This window comes from Apteryx mantelli, chromosome 26, assembly GCF_036417845.1.
Source record: "Apteryx mantelli isolate bAptMan1 chromosome 26, bAptMan1.hap1, whole genome shotgun sequence".
In the NCBI taxonomy this organism is placed as follows: Eukaryota; Metazoa; Chordata; class Aves; order Apterygiformes; family Apterygidae; genus Apteryx; species Apteryx mantelli.
This window is the reverse complement of record NC_090003.1, coordinates 9,056,139-9,070,618: the sequence shown is the minus strand read 5'-3', so window position 1 is coordinate 9,070,618 and position 14,480 is coordinate 9,056,139. Positions and strand designations below refer to the sequence as shown.

The following is a 14,480-nucleotide window of genomic DNA, read 5'->3' as shown; positions in this document are numbered from 1 at the left end:
TGACTTTAAGAGCCTTAAAGTCTCTGGGTACCCTTAAAGTCACTTTAAGAACTTAAGAATAATGTTCTTAAAGTTAGTCTGAGTTCCTTAGGTTATTCTTAAAGTGACTTAATGTCTTCCTAAGTAACTCAAAGTTACTTTAAGAGTACCCAGAGACTTTAAGGCTCTTAAAGCCTCTCAACCTTACCTTTAAGGGCAGCAGTGGCAGACAAAAAAGCCCTGCGCTGCCTCTGCCCCCACACAAAGCACGTCGGGGGGAAGCGCTCGCTGCTCCCTCGTCGCTGACGCCTCCTGCACCGAGCGGAAGGGGGGAGCGCAGGGCTGGAGCTGTGCTGAAATAAAGTGCAAACCTGGATGGGGGGAGAAATGGCCCCTTTAACGTGAGCTGTCACCTACCGCGCGGGAGCAAGAGCTGCAGCGCAGCGGCCACGGCTGCCTCGGCTCAGCTCCCGCGGCGCGGCGACGAGCTGGTCCCCAAGGAGGGAGGGGGACGCATCCTTCTGCGAGCTGTTAGCAGGGATTAAAATACACGGCACCCACAATAAAACACATCACCTTGTCTCAGCTGTGGCTCGCTCCAAGTTTTATTGCCAAGAGTCAAAACACCTTAGTGTGGCGCTACCGTGCCTGATTCCCACTTTGTTCCTCCTGGGGAGCAGAACGAGCTGGCAAACGCCGGCCCCTGTCCTTCTCGAGGGGAAAATGAAGGCAAAATCCAGTTGCTCCTCCAGGTGGGGTCTCTGGAAAAGAAGGTCCCTTCCTCGGCGCAGCTGGAGTCTGAACCGGTGGCCCCAAAGAGCTGGCGGAGGGGTGGGCGAGAGGCGAAACACCAGTTCTTCCCAGCAACGAGCACCTGGGAAAACAAAATGTATTTTAATAAAGAGCAGGACTGGAAACTCCAGGCACTTTCCCTCTCTCAACACTAGGGCTCAACCCCACGTTTCCCCCGCCATGGGGCAGGCGCGCGGCTCTGCGCGCTGGGGCTGTGCCCCTTCCCGCGCTGGCAGCGTCGCTATTGCTGCGCCCGCGGCTCATCCCAGGCGGCACAAGTCACACCTGGACGGCCAGGCCGGCCAAAAGCCCTCCCGGCCCTGCCAAAAAGCGCAGGGCATCGGCGGCAAAACGCCTCCTACCTCGCGGGGGTCCCCAAAGCCACCTCGGGGTTTAGTTTTGGTCGCGTGCCGCTCTGGGGCACTCACCCGACATCTCCTCCCGCGCAGGGATCCTCCCTCGCTCCCCGTGTCGGCAGCGCTGCGCTCCTCACTGGGGCCTTCTGGCGCTTCGGTGCATCAACACAGCGTCGCTCGTGCTGAAAACAAAAAAACCAAAGGTTTTTATTAGTAAAAGGGAGCAAAATTGGGACGAGACCATCATGGCTCTCCCCAGGGCCCCAGTTCCCAGCCCCGGCTCCTGCCCTGCAATCTCCAACCTAACAAACTGGGACCCGGCTCTCTGCCCTGGAGGAGCCAGGGATCATGGCAGCTCCCCAAAATGACCAGCCTGGCAGCAGCAGAGGGCTCTGGGGCGCACCGCAAGGCCCAGGGGGACGTTTCTCCCTCTCCCACCCCTAACCCTAGACCTTGCTCGTGCACCGAGTCACGGTCCAGCCCCCCCCTCCCAAAGCACAGAGGGGAAAGGGTTCAAAGGGGACATTTTTTGCAGCCCCGGTGCGGCGCGGCGCTGCGGGCACAGCCGCCGGCTCGAGCGTGCCGAGCCTCCAAAGCAGGAGAGCATCCGGCAGCGATCGGCTTTGGGTGGAGGAGCTGCATCACCAGGGCCCGGCTCTGCTGGGAAAAGGCGATCCAAGGGGCAGCAGCTTCTCCCAGCGACCCTTCCCTGCTCATAACTGCAGGGAAACCAAAGCTCTAGGAAAAACCCACCTAACTTCAGCTGCTGAGAACCGGCGAAGGGAAAGAAGGGAAGAGGCGGAGGTTTGGGGGAACCTCGCGCTCCGGTGCTGCACACCTACGCTCGTGGCCACACGTGCAGATCCTGCAGGGAATCCGGCCTGGCGGGGGGAGGCAGCCCCGGCACAGGTGCTTTTTGGGGGGCAGCGGAAGGGTAAGAAGCAGGAGGGCTTCGTTTTTGCCCTTTTTGGCTCGTTGCTTAAGCCAGGGCTGGCACCCGTCCAAGAGCACGGCGTTTCCCAAAGCCGCTTCCCCAAGAGTCTCACCTCGCTCCACGCGCTCCAGGACGCGCCTCTCCCGTCTCCTCCATCTCGCTGCCGGGCATTCGATGAAGGCTCCGGTGGGAAAGTTGTCGCTCACCAACCAGGTACCCTGGAAGCACAGAAGGAGGAAGATCTTCACACCTGCATCGCTGCGACAGGTCCCACAAGAAGGACAGGCCGACCTGCTCGCCCATGGGCTACTTACGGACTCAGCCCGCACTGCCCCAACCTTCGAGTCCGGCTTTCTACGAGGCCCTCAGCCCTTTCACATTCCTCACCTTGTCCAACCCTCCCTTTCCAGAGAGACACATGGATCCCGGGGGTCGTCTTCTCCCATTGCTTCCTTGCATCCACATTCCACAAAAGGGTGACAGCAGGGACATCTTGGTCACCTGAAAGAGTCATTTTGGAGGCAAGAATTTCACACAAGGCCATCACACTCTTGGACCTTGACACTCTGCACATCCAAACCTACTTGCCGTCTTAGCATGCTCAGGCAAAGGACATGGTTTTGAAGCAGCTCCCGAGGGTTTCAGGTAGATGGGGTTGGATTCCCATCTTGGAATTATTAGGAGACTTTGCATAATCGGCCTTGGAAGATTTTGCTCATTAAACGGAAACCGATGGCTTCGCTCCCATGTGTCAGCCCCTCCGCCGCTCCCAGCCCCAGGCAGAACTTCCCCCTCACAGTGCACAGGGATGTTCCCGGCTCTTTCCTCCCCAAGGAGCAGGGCGCGCAAACACACCCCGCACACAACACACCACCCGGCAGCTGCCGACGAGCCCTGGGCGTCAGGAGGAGGAGGAGGGGGTCAAGAAGGGGCTCACGCCTGGGTCACTACGCGCTGAGCCCACGCGCCTCCTCCCCTGCGCTCAACCGTCCAAGAAGGTCCCAGGCCCCTTCCGACTCCCCACCTCGTCCAAACCTCCCTTTCCAGGGCACCACGCTGCTCCCTCGCACCCCTCCAAGAGCACAGCGTCACCCAAAGGCACTTCCCCAAGAGTCTCACCTCGCTCCACGTGCTCCAGCCTCAGCCTTTGCGCTCCCCTCTCCCGTCACCTCCACATCCCGGCTCGGCTTTGGAGGACTCCCGCAGGAAAGGAGATGCCTGCCAGCAAGACACCCTGGAAGCACAAAAGGAGGAAGCTCTTCACACCTGCATCGCTGCGACAGGTCCCAGAGGAAGGACACGGTCTTGTCCAACCCTCCCTTTCCAGAGGGACACAGGGCTCCCTGGGGGGCTTCATGTGTCACCCCTTTCTCAGGGCCACCTTCCGAAAAGGGGGCCGGCTGGCACAGCTTCCTCACTGGAGAGAGGCTCTTTGGCAGGGAGCCATGAATCGCTCCGAGGGCGACGCACGGAGAGGCCTCGCCTCCCTCCGTCGCTCTGTGCAGCATTACGGTACCTTTTCTGTCGGCCTTCGCAGCCGGTTCTTTCTCGGAAGCAGCATCCATACGCACCAACCTGAAAACAAGAAGGAGACACCGGCTTCGAGAAGGGGCAACGCAGTCCCTCGCAGCCTCCGCTAAGCAGCTGGGCAGGGAGGGGGCAGAGAGCCGCTCTCAAGCCTCCGCTTTTCCAAAGCGGACGATAGCACGTGATGGTGATATGTCTCAGGGAGCTGAGTGCACCCAACCCCAGTGCTAGGATGGGCACAAGAGGCTCCAACCATAGCTCTTGTCTACATCTGCTTGTGAAGTACCTTTACAGAGATGTTTTTCCGGGGAAAAACAAAAAGGAGCAAAGTCTTGGGCACTGGGGTGGTGTTTTTCAGTCTCAGCCAAAAGGAAGGGCAGGAGCAGATGAAGGTCTGTGCCAAGCGGGGCTAATTCTTAACTTTCCTAACGGAAAGCAGGCCTTCCTCCAGGCGACTCCACCTCCACGCACACGGATTCCCAAGGAACGGGTGACCAGGCACTTCCCTGAGAAGCCCTCATCTGCCAGAGCTCTTCCCCGCTATCTTCAGGAAGAGACAAGCCCTGGCAATGAGGTCCTCGGCAGCTCCAGGTGGCCCTACGGAGCAGGAGATGCGAAGCTGCTCGCTGGGTCAAGGGCTGCAGAAGGAAAGCTACTCACTGCGGGAACATGGAGACACCCCCAGGAGGCATCCGAAAAGCAGCCGTGTCTGTGCGGGCGATGATCAAAGGCCTCAGCTTTGGCTTCTGCAACAGAGACCCACGAGGTCACCCCTAGGAAACGAGCCCCAACCCCCAAATCTCTCCCGAGACTCCCGCGGCTGCATCTGCAGCCGCAGGAAGAGAGGGGCAGAGCCCTCCTTCCTCCTCCGCCCGGCCGTGGAGACCTGGGAGAGCCAAAGACCATCCATCTCACCCCACCGCGAGCTGAAGAAACACCTCCAAGAAAGCGCGCGTGGGCAGCGGCCACCCCAACGGCCACCCCCCCCCCCCGGAAGGTCTGCAGAGCCGCCGGCAGAGACCCCCCGCCACGCGCGACGCACCAGAGAGCCCAGGCTCGAATCGCTCCTCTTACCAGGCCACGGTCCGTCACCGCGGCTGAGATCATTCTCCACCACGAGCGGCTGGTTCGGCCGAAACACGGGCAACGGAGGCGCGAGAGGGGCTTTGGGCGAGGGGTTTCTCCGAGCTGCCGCCGCCTTCGCCTTCCGCCCGGGCGCCCCTACGCCGGGCCTGGCGACAACTTCCGCTTCCGCTGCTGCGGCAGCTTCCGCTTCCGCTGCCGTTTCCGCTTCCGGGGCCGGGCGCCATGGCGGTGCTGGCCTCCAACCCCAACAACCCCGTGGTCTTCTTCGACGTCTCCATCGGCGGGCAGGTGCGGGGCGCCGCCGCGGCTCCGCGCTCCGGCGGGGGCGGGGGAGCTCCGGGGGGGGCACCGGAGCGAGGGGGCTTGCGGCGGAGGGGGGGGGGGCTGCATGGGGGTGCTGGGGGGGGCACTGGGAGGGGGTCGGGGTGCTGGGGGGCACTGGGAGGGGGTCGGGGGATGCTGGGGGCACTGGGAGGGGGTTATGGAGGTGTTGGGGAGCACTGGGAGGGGGTTGGGGGTGCTGGGAGGCACTGGGAGGGGGTTATGGGGGTGCTGGGGGGCACTGGGAGGGGGTCGGGGGATGCTGGGGGGCACTGGGAGGGGTTTGGGGTGCTGGGGGGCACTGGGAGGGGGTCAGGGGGGTGCTGGGGAGCACTGGGAGGGGGTCGGGGAATGCTGGGGTGCACTGGGGGGGTTACAGGGGGTGCTGGGGAGCACTGGGAGGGGGTTGGGGGGTGCTGGGGGGCACTGGGAGGGGGTTACAGGGGGTGCTGGGGAGCACGGGGGGGGTTATGGGGGTGCTGGGGGGCATTGGGAGGGGGTCGGGGGATGCTGGGGGCACTGGGAGGGGTTTATGGAGGTGTTGGGGAGCACTGGGAGGGGGTTGGGGGTGCTGGGAGGCACTGGGAGGGGGTTATGGGGGTGCTGGGGGGCACTGGGAGGGGGTCGGGGGATGCTGGGGGGCACTGGGAGGGGTTTGGGGTGCTGGGGGGCACTGGGAGGGGGTCAGGGGGGTGCTGGGGAGCACTGGGAGGGGGTTGGGGGGTGCTGGGGAGCACCGGAGGGGGTCGGGGGATGCTGGGGTGCACTGGAGAGGTTACAGGGGGTGCTGGGGAGCACTGGGAGGGGGTTGGGGGATGCTGGGGGCACTGGGAGGGGGTTATGGAGGTGCTGGGGGGCACTGGGAGGGGGTTATGGAGGTGTTGGGGAGCACTGGGAGGGGGTTGGGGGTGCTAGGAGGCCCTGGGAGGGGGTCGGGGGATGCTGAGGGGCACTGGGAGGGGTTTGGGGTGCTGGGGGGCACTGGGAGGGGGTTACGGGGGTGCTGGGGGGCACTGGGAGGGGGTCGGGGGATGCTGAGGAGCACTGGGAGTAGGTTATGGTGGTGCTGGGGGGCACTGGGAGGAGGTCGGGGGATGCTGGGGTGCACTGGGAGGGGGTTGGGGTGCTGGGGGACACTGGGAGGGGGTTACGGTGGTGCTGGGGGGGCACTGGGAGGGGGTTGGGGGGTGCAGCAGGAGGGAGCTGCTCTGGTGCCTGGGGAAGGACACGGGGATACCGGCAGGGGCCCGGCAGGCTGCGCTGACCCCCCCCCGCCCCCCCAGGAGGTCGGCCGCATGAAAATCGAGCTGTTCGCTGATGTGGTGCCCAAAACCGCGGAGAACTTCAGGTGAGGAGCAGCCGGCGCCGCTGCCGGGGGCTCGGCCGGAGCCTCCCGGTGTCTCCGGTGCCCCCCGCCGCTCTCGCTCTCCCTCACACCCCCGGCGTTAAATATCGGACCCTCCTCGACCGCGGAAGTGCCCCCCTTTGAAATGGAAACGGCGAGCGGTTCCCCACAGCTCCCGTTTTTCGTTGGCGGCATTCCCGATGCTTTCGGGACAACCCTGCCGTTTTTCCTTCTGTAGAACACGGTTCGCGTCCTAGGAATTCGAGCGTGACTCATGCTCCACTGCTTTGTACCTTTTCTTTTCCAGGCAGTTTTGTACGGGTGAATTCAGGTACGTGCTTCGACTCTCCTTTGAGGTAGCGCAAACGGCACCGCCGGCAAATCCCACCGGGAGGGTTTTGTGGGGGGATATCCAGTAAGTTGCGATGATTTTTCCTTTTTATTTCCTCGTAGGAAAGACGGTGTCCCTATAGGTTATAAAGGAAGCACTTTCCACAGGTAATTTCTGCTTTGGTTGAGATGTTTAATAGCAGTATGAGCTGGGAACGGATTTGAGAGCTGCTTGAAAGGTTTTATTAGTCTGGGAGGTATTTTTTAAGCACGGAGAAGTGGGCACTGCTGGCATCATCTCTATCCCATGTTTAGCAGGGAAATTTTACTTTATATCAGACTGTAGTTAATATTTAGTGTAGATTTTACGTTGTAGTATTTACAGATCCTGGTGATTTCTTTTGGTTGCGAGAAATTACTCCTTTTTCTGACATAGTAAGCTGCTTAAGACGTTTTTTGACTGAGAAATAAATATCATTTTACTATTTTTAGGGTAATAAAGGATTTCATGATCCAAGGAGGTGACTTTGTAAACGTATGTACTTCTGTATTTCTCTTGTACTTTTCCTGCACGGTACAATATGCAACTCTTTCCCGGGATCCATAGTTACTTGCTATATCTGTTGCCTCTCTTAGGAGGTATCCCGTAATAACTGGAGGTTTCCTTGCGGCATTCCTACCATCTTACTGCAGCAGGCTATAATGTGTTTGGAAACAAATCTTTCCACGATATTTCCCCTTTAAAACAGCATGACAGCCTGGCTAGGGGCTCTTCAAACTTGCAGGGAATTTTTACTTTGCCCTTCTCCTTTCTTCTGTCCACGAGGCAAAAAACCCTACGAATTTCTGTTGGCTTTGTGGAGACTCTGAGCATGTATCCTAGTGTCTAGTCCAGGATATATTTAAATCAAAATTAATCTCTATTATTAGTGAATCGTCTCAAAGTAGAAAAGACCGTCGGTGCCTATGGTGTTGCTCATGCAGTGACTTTGGGATAAGCAAACTCTTTGGGATGCCGGAGAATCCCTGGGTGTCTTCGCTACCCTAGGACCTGGGAAAATGATTTCATTTCCAGAACCGCTTGAGATCTGAGGGGGACGACGGAAAAAAGCTTTTGAACACAAAACTCAGTTTTGCGAAAGCTGAGAGAACTGACTGCCGAGTGCGTGGCTCAGCCCCGTCAGGTTTTCAGGCAGTCCCCAATCGTCACGCTGATCGAATGTCCCCGTGGTTTTATTACGTCCACTGAAGCTCAGCAAGCTTTACAGCTGAGCGGAGGGATCACTTCCCTGTTTTCAGTAAAGTCACCAAAAATAAGGTGAAAGAACCGAGCGCAGTCGACCATCTCTTTCCACATGACCACTTCTGCTTTCCTTGTGGCCCCAGCCCGCAGCCCTCTCTCCCATCTCTTTTCCCTGGAGCGTCCGCGAAGGGCAGGTGGGTCTGTACCAGGCCTTGTATAGCCTCCACCTCGCTCCTGGAGGCTTGGATTCAACCCTCACCGCGCCCGTCGCTCCCGTACGACACCGAGCGCAGGTTTCTACGTGGCGTAGGGGTGACAAATAACGTACCGTGTCATTAGAAACCCGTCGCCACTCCTCTTTAGAGACGAAACGTCTGAATGTGCTCACCGGTGGTGTCTAAACGGCGGTACAGCATCGATTTGGGGCTTAGTTTAACAGTGTCCTTTTGTTGGGGGATTTTAAATTCATGCCGTCGCTGACCGGGCACTTCTCTCGCGCAGGGAGACGGCACCGGAGTAGCCAGTATATACCGGGGTCCTTTTGCAGATGAGAACTTCAAGCTCAAACACTCTGCTCCTGGTCTGCTCTCGATGGTGAGTATAAACCAAACCAGAAGACTAAAAAGTTTTTGGCGCTTTCTCTGTGCCTTTCTGTTGAATGTAAAAGTTATTGGCCAGACAACAAAAACCTGTACCGTTGGCTTCCAGATTGGAAAGACCTGTGTTTTAAGTACTAGTCAGAAGATTACTCAGGGATTAATGTACTGAGTAAAACAAAAGTCCTGATCCTGCACCACTGTTTTCTCCTCATCTCTTGGAGTTTCTGGGGCAGGCTTGGTTTGATCTGCTTTTACAACAGCTCGATTCTTGCAGATCTTGTACTGTGGCAAGTGGGGTTTTTTTTTCCCTCCCTGATACCGCTGTCAAACACCGATTTCAGCAATAATGAAACAAAACAGATTTGGGAGTTTCAAAGCAATAGCAGTGTTACCATGGTATCTTTTGTAATGTATACTTCCTGTAACATATACATAGTAGGAGAAACTGCAACTGTTGCATGTTGTTTGGTAGGAACCATACACTGTTTTTTTGCAACAAAACCAGCTGGGGCCAGTGCTGAAGTGTTCCTCTCCACAACTGTTTGTTCCCCAGCTCTTCTAGCTGCCCTGCCCTTAAAAGCACTTGCTTTGGGCTTTTATTCTTTGGATCAGTTATTCATTCAGTTCAAAGCATGGCCCAAAAGGAGGCGTCATGGAACCACTGAGCAAGCAGCGTACCGTACTGTGGGAGCAAGGATACCACGCTGCTATTGCTGGCTTCGTGTTGAAGCCCCACGGCTCCAGAGTCGTCCTGCTGGACCAAACCGGGGACCGTCCCAGCCGTTGCAAAGCTGGTTAGCGCTAAGGAGCAGGTTCAGTGTGAGCCACGTCCTCTGCGGTCCTGCAGCCGCAGGACTCGTGCGACTCGTTGTCAGCGCGGGAGCATGGTCTCGTATCTCCTGGGTGGCAAAAGAGCTTTGAAAAATCACGATGGCCTTAAGAGTTGTAGAGATGTTTCCCCAGGAGAGGATGGATGCTCTGGGTCTTGCACTCGAGCGTGAATTGCTCCCTTCGTCACGCCGTTCCTGTCAACCCCGTGCCAATATCATTGCTGGCTTTCTCATGCTGATCCTTCGAACAGAAACCTTTTTATTCTGAGGCCACCTTCCAAGTAAGTCAGTAATCACCAGAAAGCTGAGCGTTTTTTCAGGAGCTTGCTCTAGAGCCCAGGTTTCAGCACAGTCTTGTGCTGATCATGCTTTTGTACCAATATAAGAAAAAATTGGTGACTTGGCTCTCGCACGCACCGGCAGGACCGGACTTGATGCGCCACTTCCCAGCACAATGTACTCCCTGCAGATGCGTATCTTGCTTCCTTCGGTTTGTGTAGCAAGGAGCTAAAAATAACCCCAGGCTGGCTTGAGAGCAACAGCTCTTTCCTATTTGAGCTGCCTCTGCCTTCAGCGTTGGGAAGGCCTAATTTGAGTACTTTTGTATTCAACCCCCAGGCAAACAGTGGTCCAAGTACCAACGGCTGTCAGTTCTTCATTACGTGCTCCAAATGTGACTGGTTGGATGGGAAACACGTCGTGTTTGGTGAGTACCTGCTCGTGGACGTCCTCCGTGGCCCAGCTGCTGAAAGAAAGGAACGCGGACTGCTTGTTCCTTCCCTCTTCCTTATGCAGGCAGAGGTATTTGTGCAGCCAGATGTTGAGGTGGGTCACTGTGGAAACGAAACATTTTTTCCCCAAGTTAGCTTTAATCCAGATCAGTTCCTCGATCCGTGTATCGTGTGACCATGTAAATTGTGCCGGTGCAGAGGGACAGATGGGTGAAGGAATACCTTTCCGTTCTGCTGCCAGAGAGTGGGATTGGCACCAAGTTCAGCTCTCAGCAGAGGTTTTTGGCTAGTGACCTTACGAAACCACATCTGCTCCCTTTTCGTGTGCTGCCTCTTGAGCTGTAGCGCTTTAAGGCCTGGCCTTAAGCCAACGTCCTACTTCTTACCACTGCTTCCAATTCTTAAGCCACACTGAAATTAGTCATTGTCAATTTTGCACCATTGCAAATGTCATATCGATGTGCTGTAATTCAACACAGTCGGCAAAGGTCTCAAAATTGAGATTTCTACATGCATCCTTGGGTTGGGAAAATGCGCTTAATCTGTCCTGCACGCAGAAAATGCTTGGAGAGGGATCGTTTCCTTTATCAGTTTAGAGAGTGGTGACAAAGCCCAAAGTGCCCAATTGCTGCACACTGCACAAGGCTTTTCTGGAAGAACAAGAATTCGTGCAGATGTGATGAATTGGGAGCCAGAGAAGGTAAAAATTGGTCCTATTGAAATGGATATTTTTTCCCATTCTAGGTAAAATCATCGATGGGCTGTTGGTCATGAGAAAAATTGAAGTAAGTTGAATTTGCCTTTTTTTTCTCTCTGAATGTCCATGTTGGAAAATAACATGGGGGAGAAACAGGGATTGTTCTGTTCTCTCCCAGTGCCTGTGTACAGGATAGCAGGGAATACTAGTGATGGTAAATGGTATTATCAGTTATCATCGTTATAAAATAATAGGAGATCTGTTGAGGCAGAGGCTGTGTCGTATAGATGAACTTTAGAAATGCGGTGCCCCTGTGATGGCCAGTTAGTTTTTGAGCAGGGATGGCGTCCTCGTGACATTATTTGCGATGCGTTGGGTTTGTTTGCGAAGCTGCATTGAAAAGTCGTTCCCTCAGCAATTCAGACAAGAACGTAAAGCGGATCGCTTCTGTGTCACTGCATGGGATTACGCAGTGGATGCTAAATCATCAGTTCAGCTGGTCTGTGATCAGCATTTCTAATAAGAAAAATTGAACAAGCCCTCTGATGGGCTTCCATGAGCTGCAGATAAATACACCCGGGGGTGATGGCTGCTACCCTGTTTGAAATAACTCGTGACTGGGTGTGACGGCAGGATCGCAAGTAGATTTAATAAATCAGCACTGCGTTCTCCAGGACAGCCGGCGCTAGCTGTATGGCGCGCTCTTGCACTGGGCGAGGAAGCACACGCAAGGGCCTCCGATTGCCATCGGAGAATCCAAAAAGCGGGGAGAACAGAGAGCTGAAAACTGTTAGGTATTGAGACAAGGTCTCGTGCAAGGAGCGACGGCACGATGCAATCCACTTGTCGCTCGCCCTCTTTTAGCGATTTTGTTTTGTAGGTGAACTACGTTGGGCTTGCTCGCTAGCTACCTAAGTAGTGCGGTTACACAGTTACACTGCTAATTGGAGGTGTAGCATCGCCAAACTAGAGGAGAAATTGCCCTGTGGCTACAGGCGAAAGAGGAAATATCCCTTGCAGACCCCCTTTGCCAAAAGCCCTTCTGTGAGCGCTGATGGAAGGATCATGGTGTCCTGCTTTGTAGGATGCATGTCACTGCAGCGAGGGGCAAATTAAAGGAAATATGTCAGAGACTTAATACGAGACTTAATAGTGGCCAGGTCCAGCAGAAGTAGTTCAGCTGCGTGATTTTTAGGGATGCTTTGTGCCTATCTCTTATTTAGCTCCCCGTTCTGTGCAAATACAAGTTTACTTTGCTTGTGGCAGCTGTAGTTAGTAGCTTTAAAGATTCGAGCCCGAGCAGCCTCAAGTGACACGGCGCCTGCTGTTAGCTCATGAGCAGCTCTTCAGTTTTTGCTCTGTCCTTTCCCTCCCCGTCAAGATCTGTGTCCCAAACCTCAGTGTACAAAGAGGGTTCACTGGCTTGTGGCAGGATCCTTTGCCAAAACGCGTGATGGTGCTTATGAGTTACTCGGAGCTGAGCCCAGATTTCCGTGTTCCCGATGTTGCACGGACCCCTCCTAGCCGGTCTTCGAGCACCTGTCGCTCACTGGCTTCGCTGTGTTTTTATAATGCGTAACGTTATGTATTCGTTTGTTCCCAGAACGTGCCTACGGGTCCAAATAACAAACCCAAGCTGCCAGTTGTGATCTCTCAGTGTGGGGAAATGTAAAGCGATGAAAGAGAAGTGTGGTAAGTCTCTGTCTTTTGCAGCACCCAGTGCAATTGAACTGTGGGCTCCTCTGCTCCTTACTTCTCTCTTGACTAGTTTTTGCTTTCATCTGAGCCTGCAGAGAGCAGATTCAGCTCACTGAACCACCAGAAAACTCTTCTCTAATAGGATTATTTTTTGCCAGCGCAATTCCCTGAGCTGGCTTCCCTCTGAGCTGCTCAAGTACCAAAGGCAGCACAAGGGAGGAACAGGATTTTGCAGTGGCAGCTGAGGGGAAGATGGGGTCACGGCAGCCCTGGCTTGGATGAGGTTAGGCTGCCTTGAAGCCTCAGCTTCAGAAACCAGTGGGTGAAAGGAGGCTGCAACTGGAAACCAGCTGGTATTACCCAGGCAGTCTGGGGGGATGGGAGGGGGGTCGCTTTGACCTGCAGGTTGGTTAACTCTCCGATTGCTACAGAAAGCAGAGCATCCCGTCGTGTGGGAGAGGCAAGGACGACGAAAAGAAGTGCTGAAGGAAGAGAGGACTTGAGCCAGTCCTTGCTCAGCACAGCCACGGGACTGTGCTCGTGCCGCCACTGAAGGGCCGAGAGTTATCATGTTACATAGTCTCCCCCTTAATTCAGAAAAATACTGCTGTCCTCACCCAAAGGGCGATGTTTCCAGGGTTTACGATGACCCTTCCACTCTGCCTGGCCTTTGGTCAGGCTTCATTTTGGGTAAACCGTTAGGCGTGAGACAGAGCTGAGGCTAAGATACAGTATTCTGTCGGCGGTTTTCCGCCCACTTCACCGTTAAAAACCCAGCCATTTAAACAAATCTGTCCAGATTTTGATGTGTCAGGCTGCAGCTTGTCAAAAATCTGCTGTATTAGCCTTTTGGTTGCTGATATTTCAAATTTCAGCAGGCAGGCAGTGACAAAAGCAGCTCCACACAATTCTTGACCTTCCATGAAATGATTTCCAAAGGCATCTGGAATTACTCATGAAGATGCATCCCCGCTGCCATAATAAAGGCTTTCAGATCCGCAGCGCGTCAGATACTTGGGAGCCCCTATTTGATGAAGTGACGATGGGGAATGTAACCATTCCTCCATTTTCCTGTTGACTTTTGTGGCATTTATATGCTTCTGAAAATGGGGATGACGTTAGTAACAGATTCCCTTGCAGGGAGTCCCACGAGGACTTCTGGGTCCCCTAGGTCACGCAGACAAGCTTGACGTGAGCTAGCACACGCAGCAAGTAGTACTCACTGGAATACGGCTGTAGTGGTACCCAGCGTCGCCGCACAGTCGCGCTGCTCGTAGGATGGCTTAGGGGTGACAGTCCGGCATTTCCGAGCTGTTTGTTCTGCTTCGTTTCAGTGCTCCTCCGCTGGCGGCGAGGCGCGTGCCGGCTCCGAGCGGTTCCAGTTGCCCCGCTGCCCCGGTCTCCTCCGCAGGCTAGACCCGCGTTCTTGACATCCTCCTGAAATTATTTAATAATTGGCATCTATCATGCTTCCTTGGGTTTTTTTTTTTTTACATGTTGAAATGTAAATAAAGCATTTTGTTAAACATGTGTGCAGTACATGTTGGGGACGGACTCTTCCGGCTAGCAGGGCCGTAGCATCTTTAGTCACGTGCGTTATCTCTGGCCGATTCCATAGGGGACGTTTCCCGAGCGTGGCAGTGAGGGGCATTGGCGAAATGGGGGGGAAAAAAGGGGCCTGAAGGGGTGAAAGGAGCATAAACAAGCATTTGTGAAACCTCCCCAGCACATCCCAGTTCTAGGCCATGGGGATGATACGTTTTAGAGTGTGTGTTTTAGGAGTGATCACCACAGGCCTTTTGGGCTGGGACCCAGGGAACGATTACGCTTCCGGAGTAGAAATCCGGGCTCCTTATTCCCCTTGGTTGCAGAGTGCCCATGCAGGGCTGCAGGCTGCTGGGAAAACTGCCTTCCTCCTCGCAGAGGCTGGGGTTGCAAGCTCGTCTCCCTGCTGCGGGACGAGCTCCAAGGTGAGTTTTCTCGGCTGGCAAATTAAATATAAAGGAGGTCGG

General features: G+C 55.3%; 1 protein-coding gene across 1 annotated transcript; it reads left to right on the top strand.

Moving 5' to 3' along the window:
• Positions 1-4,857: 4,857 nt before the first annotated feature.
• PPIH (peptidylprolyl isomerase H) lies at positions 4,858-13,996 on the top strand. Its single transcript, XM_067310876.1, has 10 exons — positions 4,858-4,962; positions 6,279-6,343; positions 6,648-6,671; positions 6,794-6,838; positions 7,163-7,205; positions 8,415-8,507; positions 9,961-10,048; positions 10,818-10,858; positions 12,374-12,462; positions 13,803-13,996. Exons 1-9 carry the CDS (start codon positions 4,897-4,899, stop codon positions 12,440-12,442), a joined length of 534 nt encoding a protein of 177 aa, XP_067166977.1. The 5' UTR covers positions 4,858-4,896; the 3' UTR covers positions 12,443-12,462; positions 13,803-13,996.
• The last annotated feature ends 484 nt before the right edge of the window (positions 13,997-14,480 follow it).

Bases quoted from the DNA above. Each gene is read 5' to 3' on its own strand.
- PPIH (XM_067310876.1), top strand. From the start codon at position 4,897: ATGGCGGTGCTGGCCTCCAACCCCAACAACCCCGTGGTCTTCTTCGAC. The intron at 6,672-6,793 runs GTACGTGCTTCG...ATTTCCTCGTAG, and splicing joins TTTTGTACGGGTGAATTCAG to GAAAGACGGTGTCCCTATAG. The intron at 7,206-8,414 runs GTATGTACTTCT...TCTCTCGCGCAG, and splicing joins AAGGAGGTGACTTTGTAAAC to GGAGACGGCACCGGAGTAGC.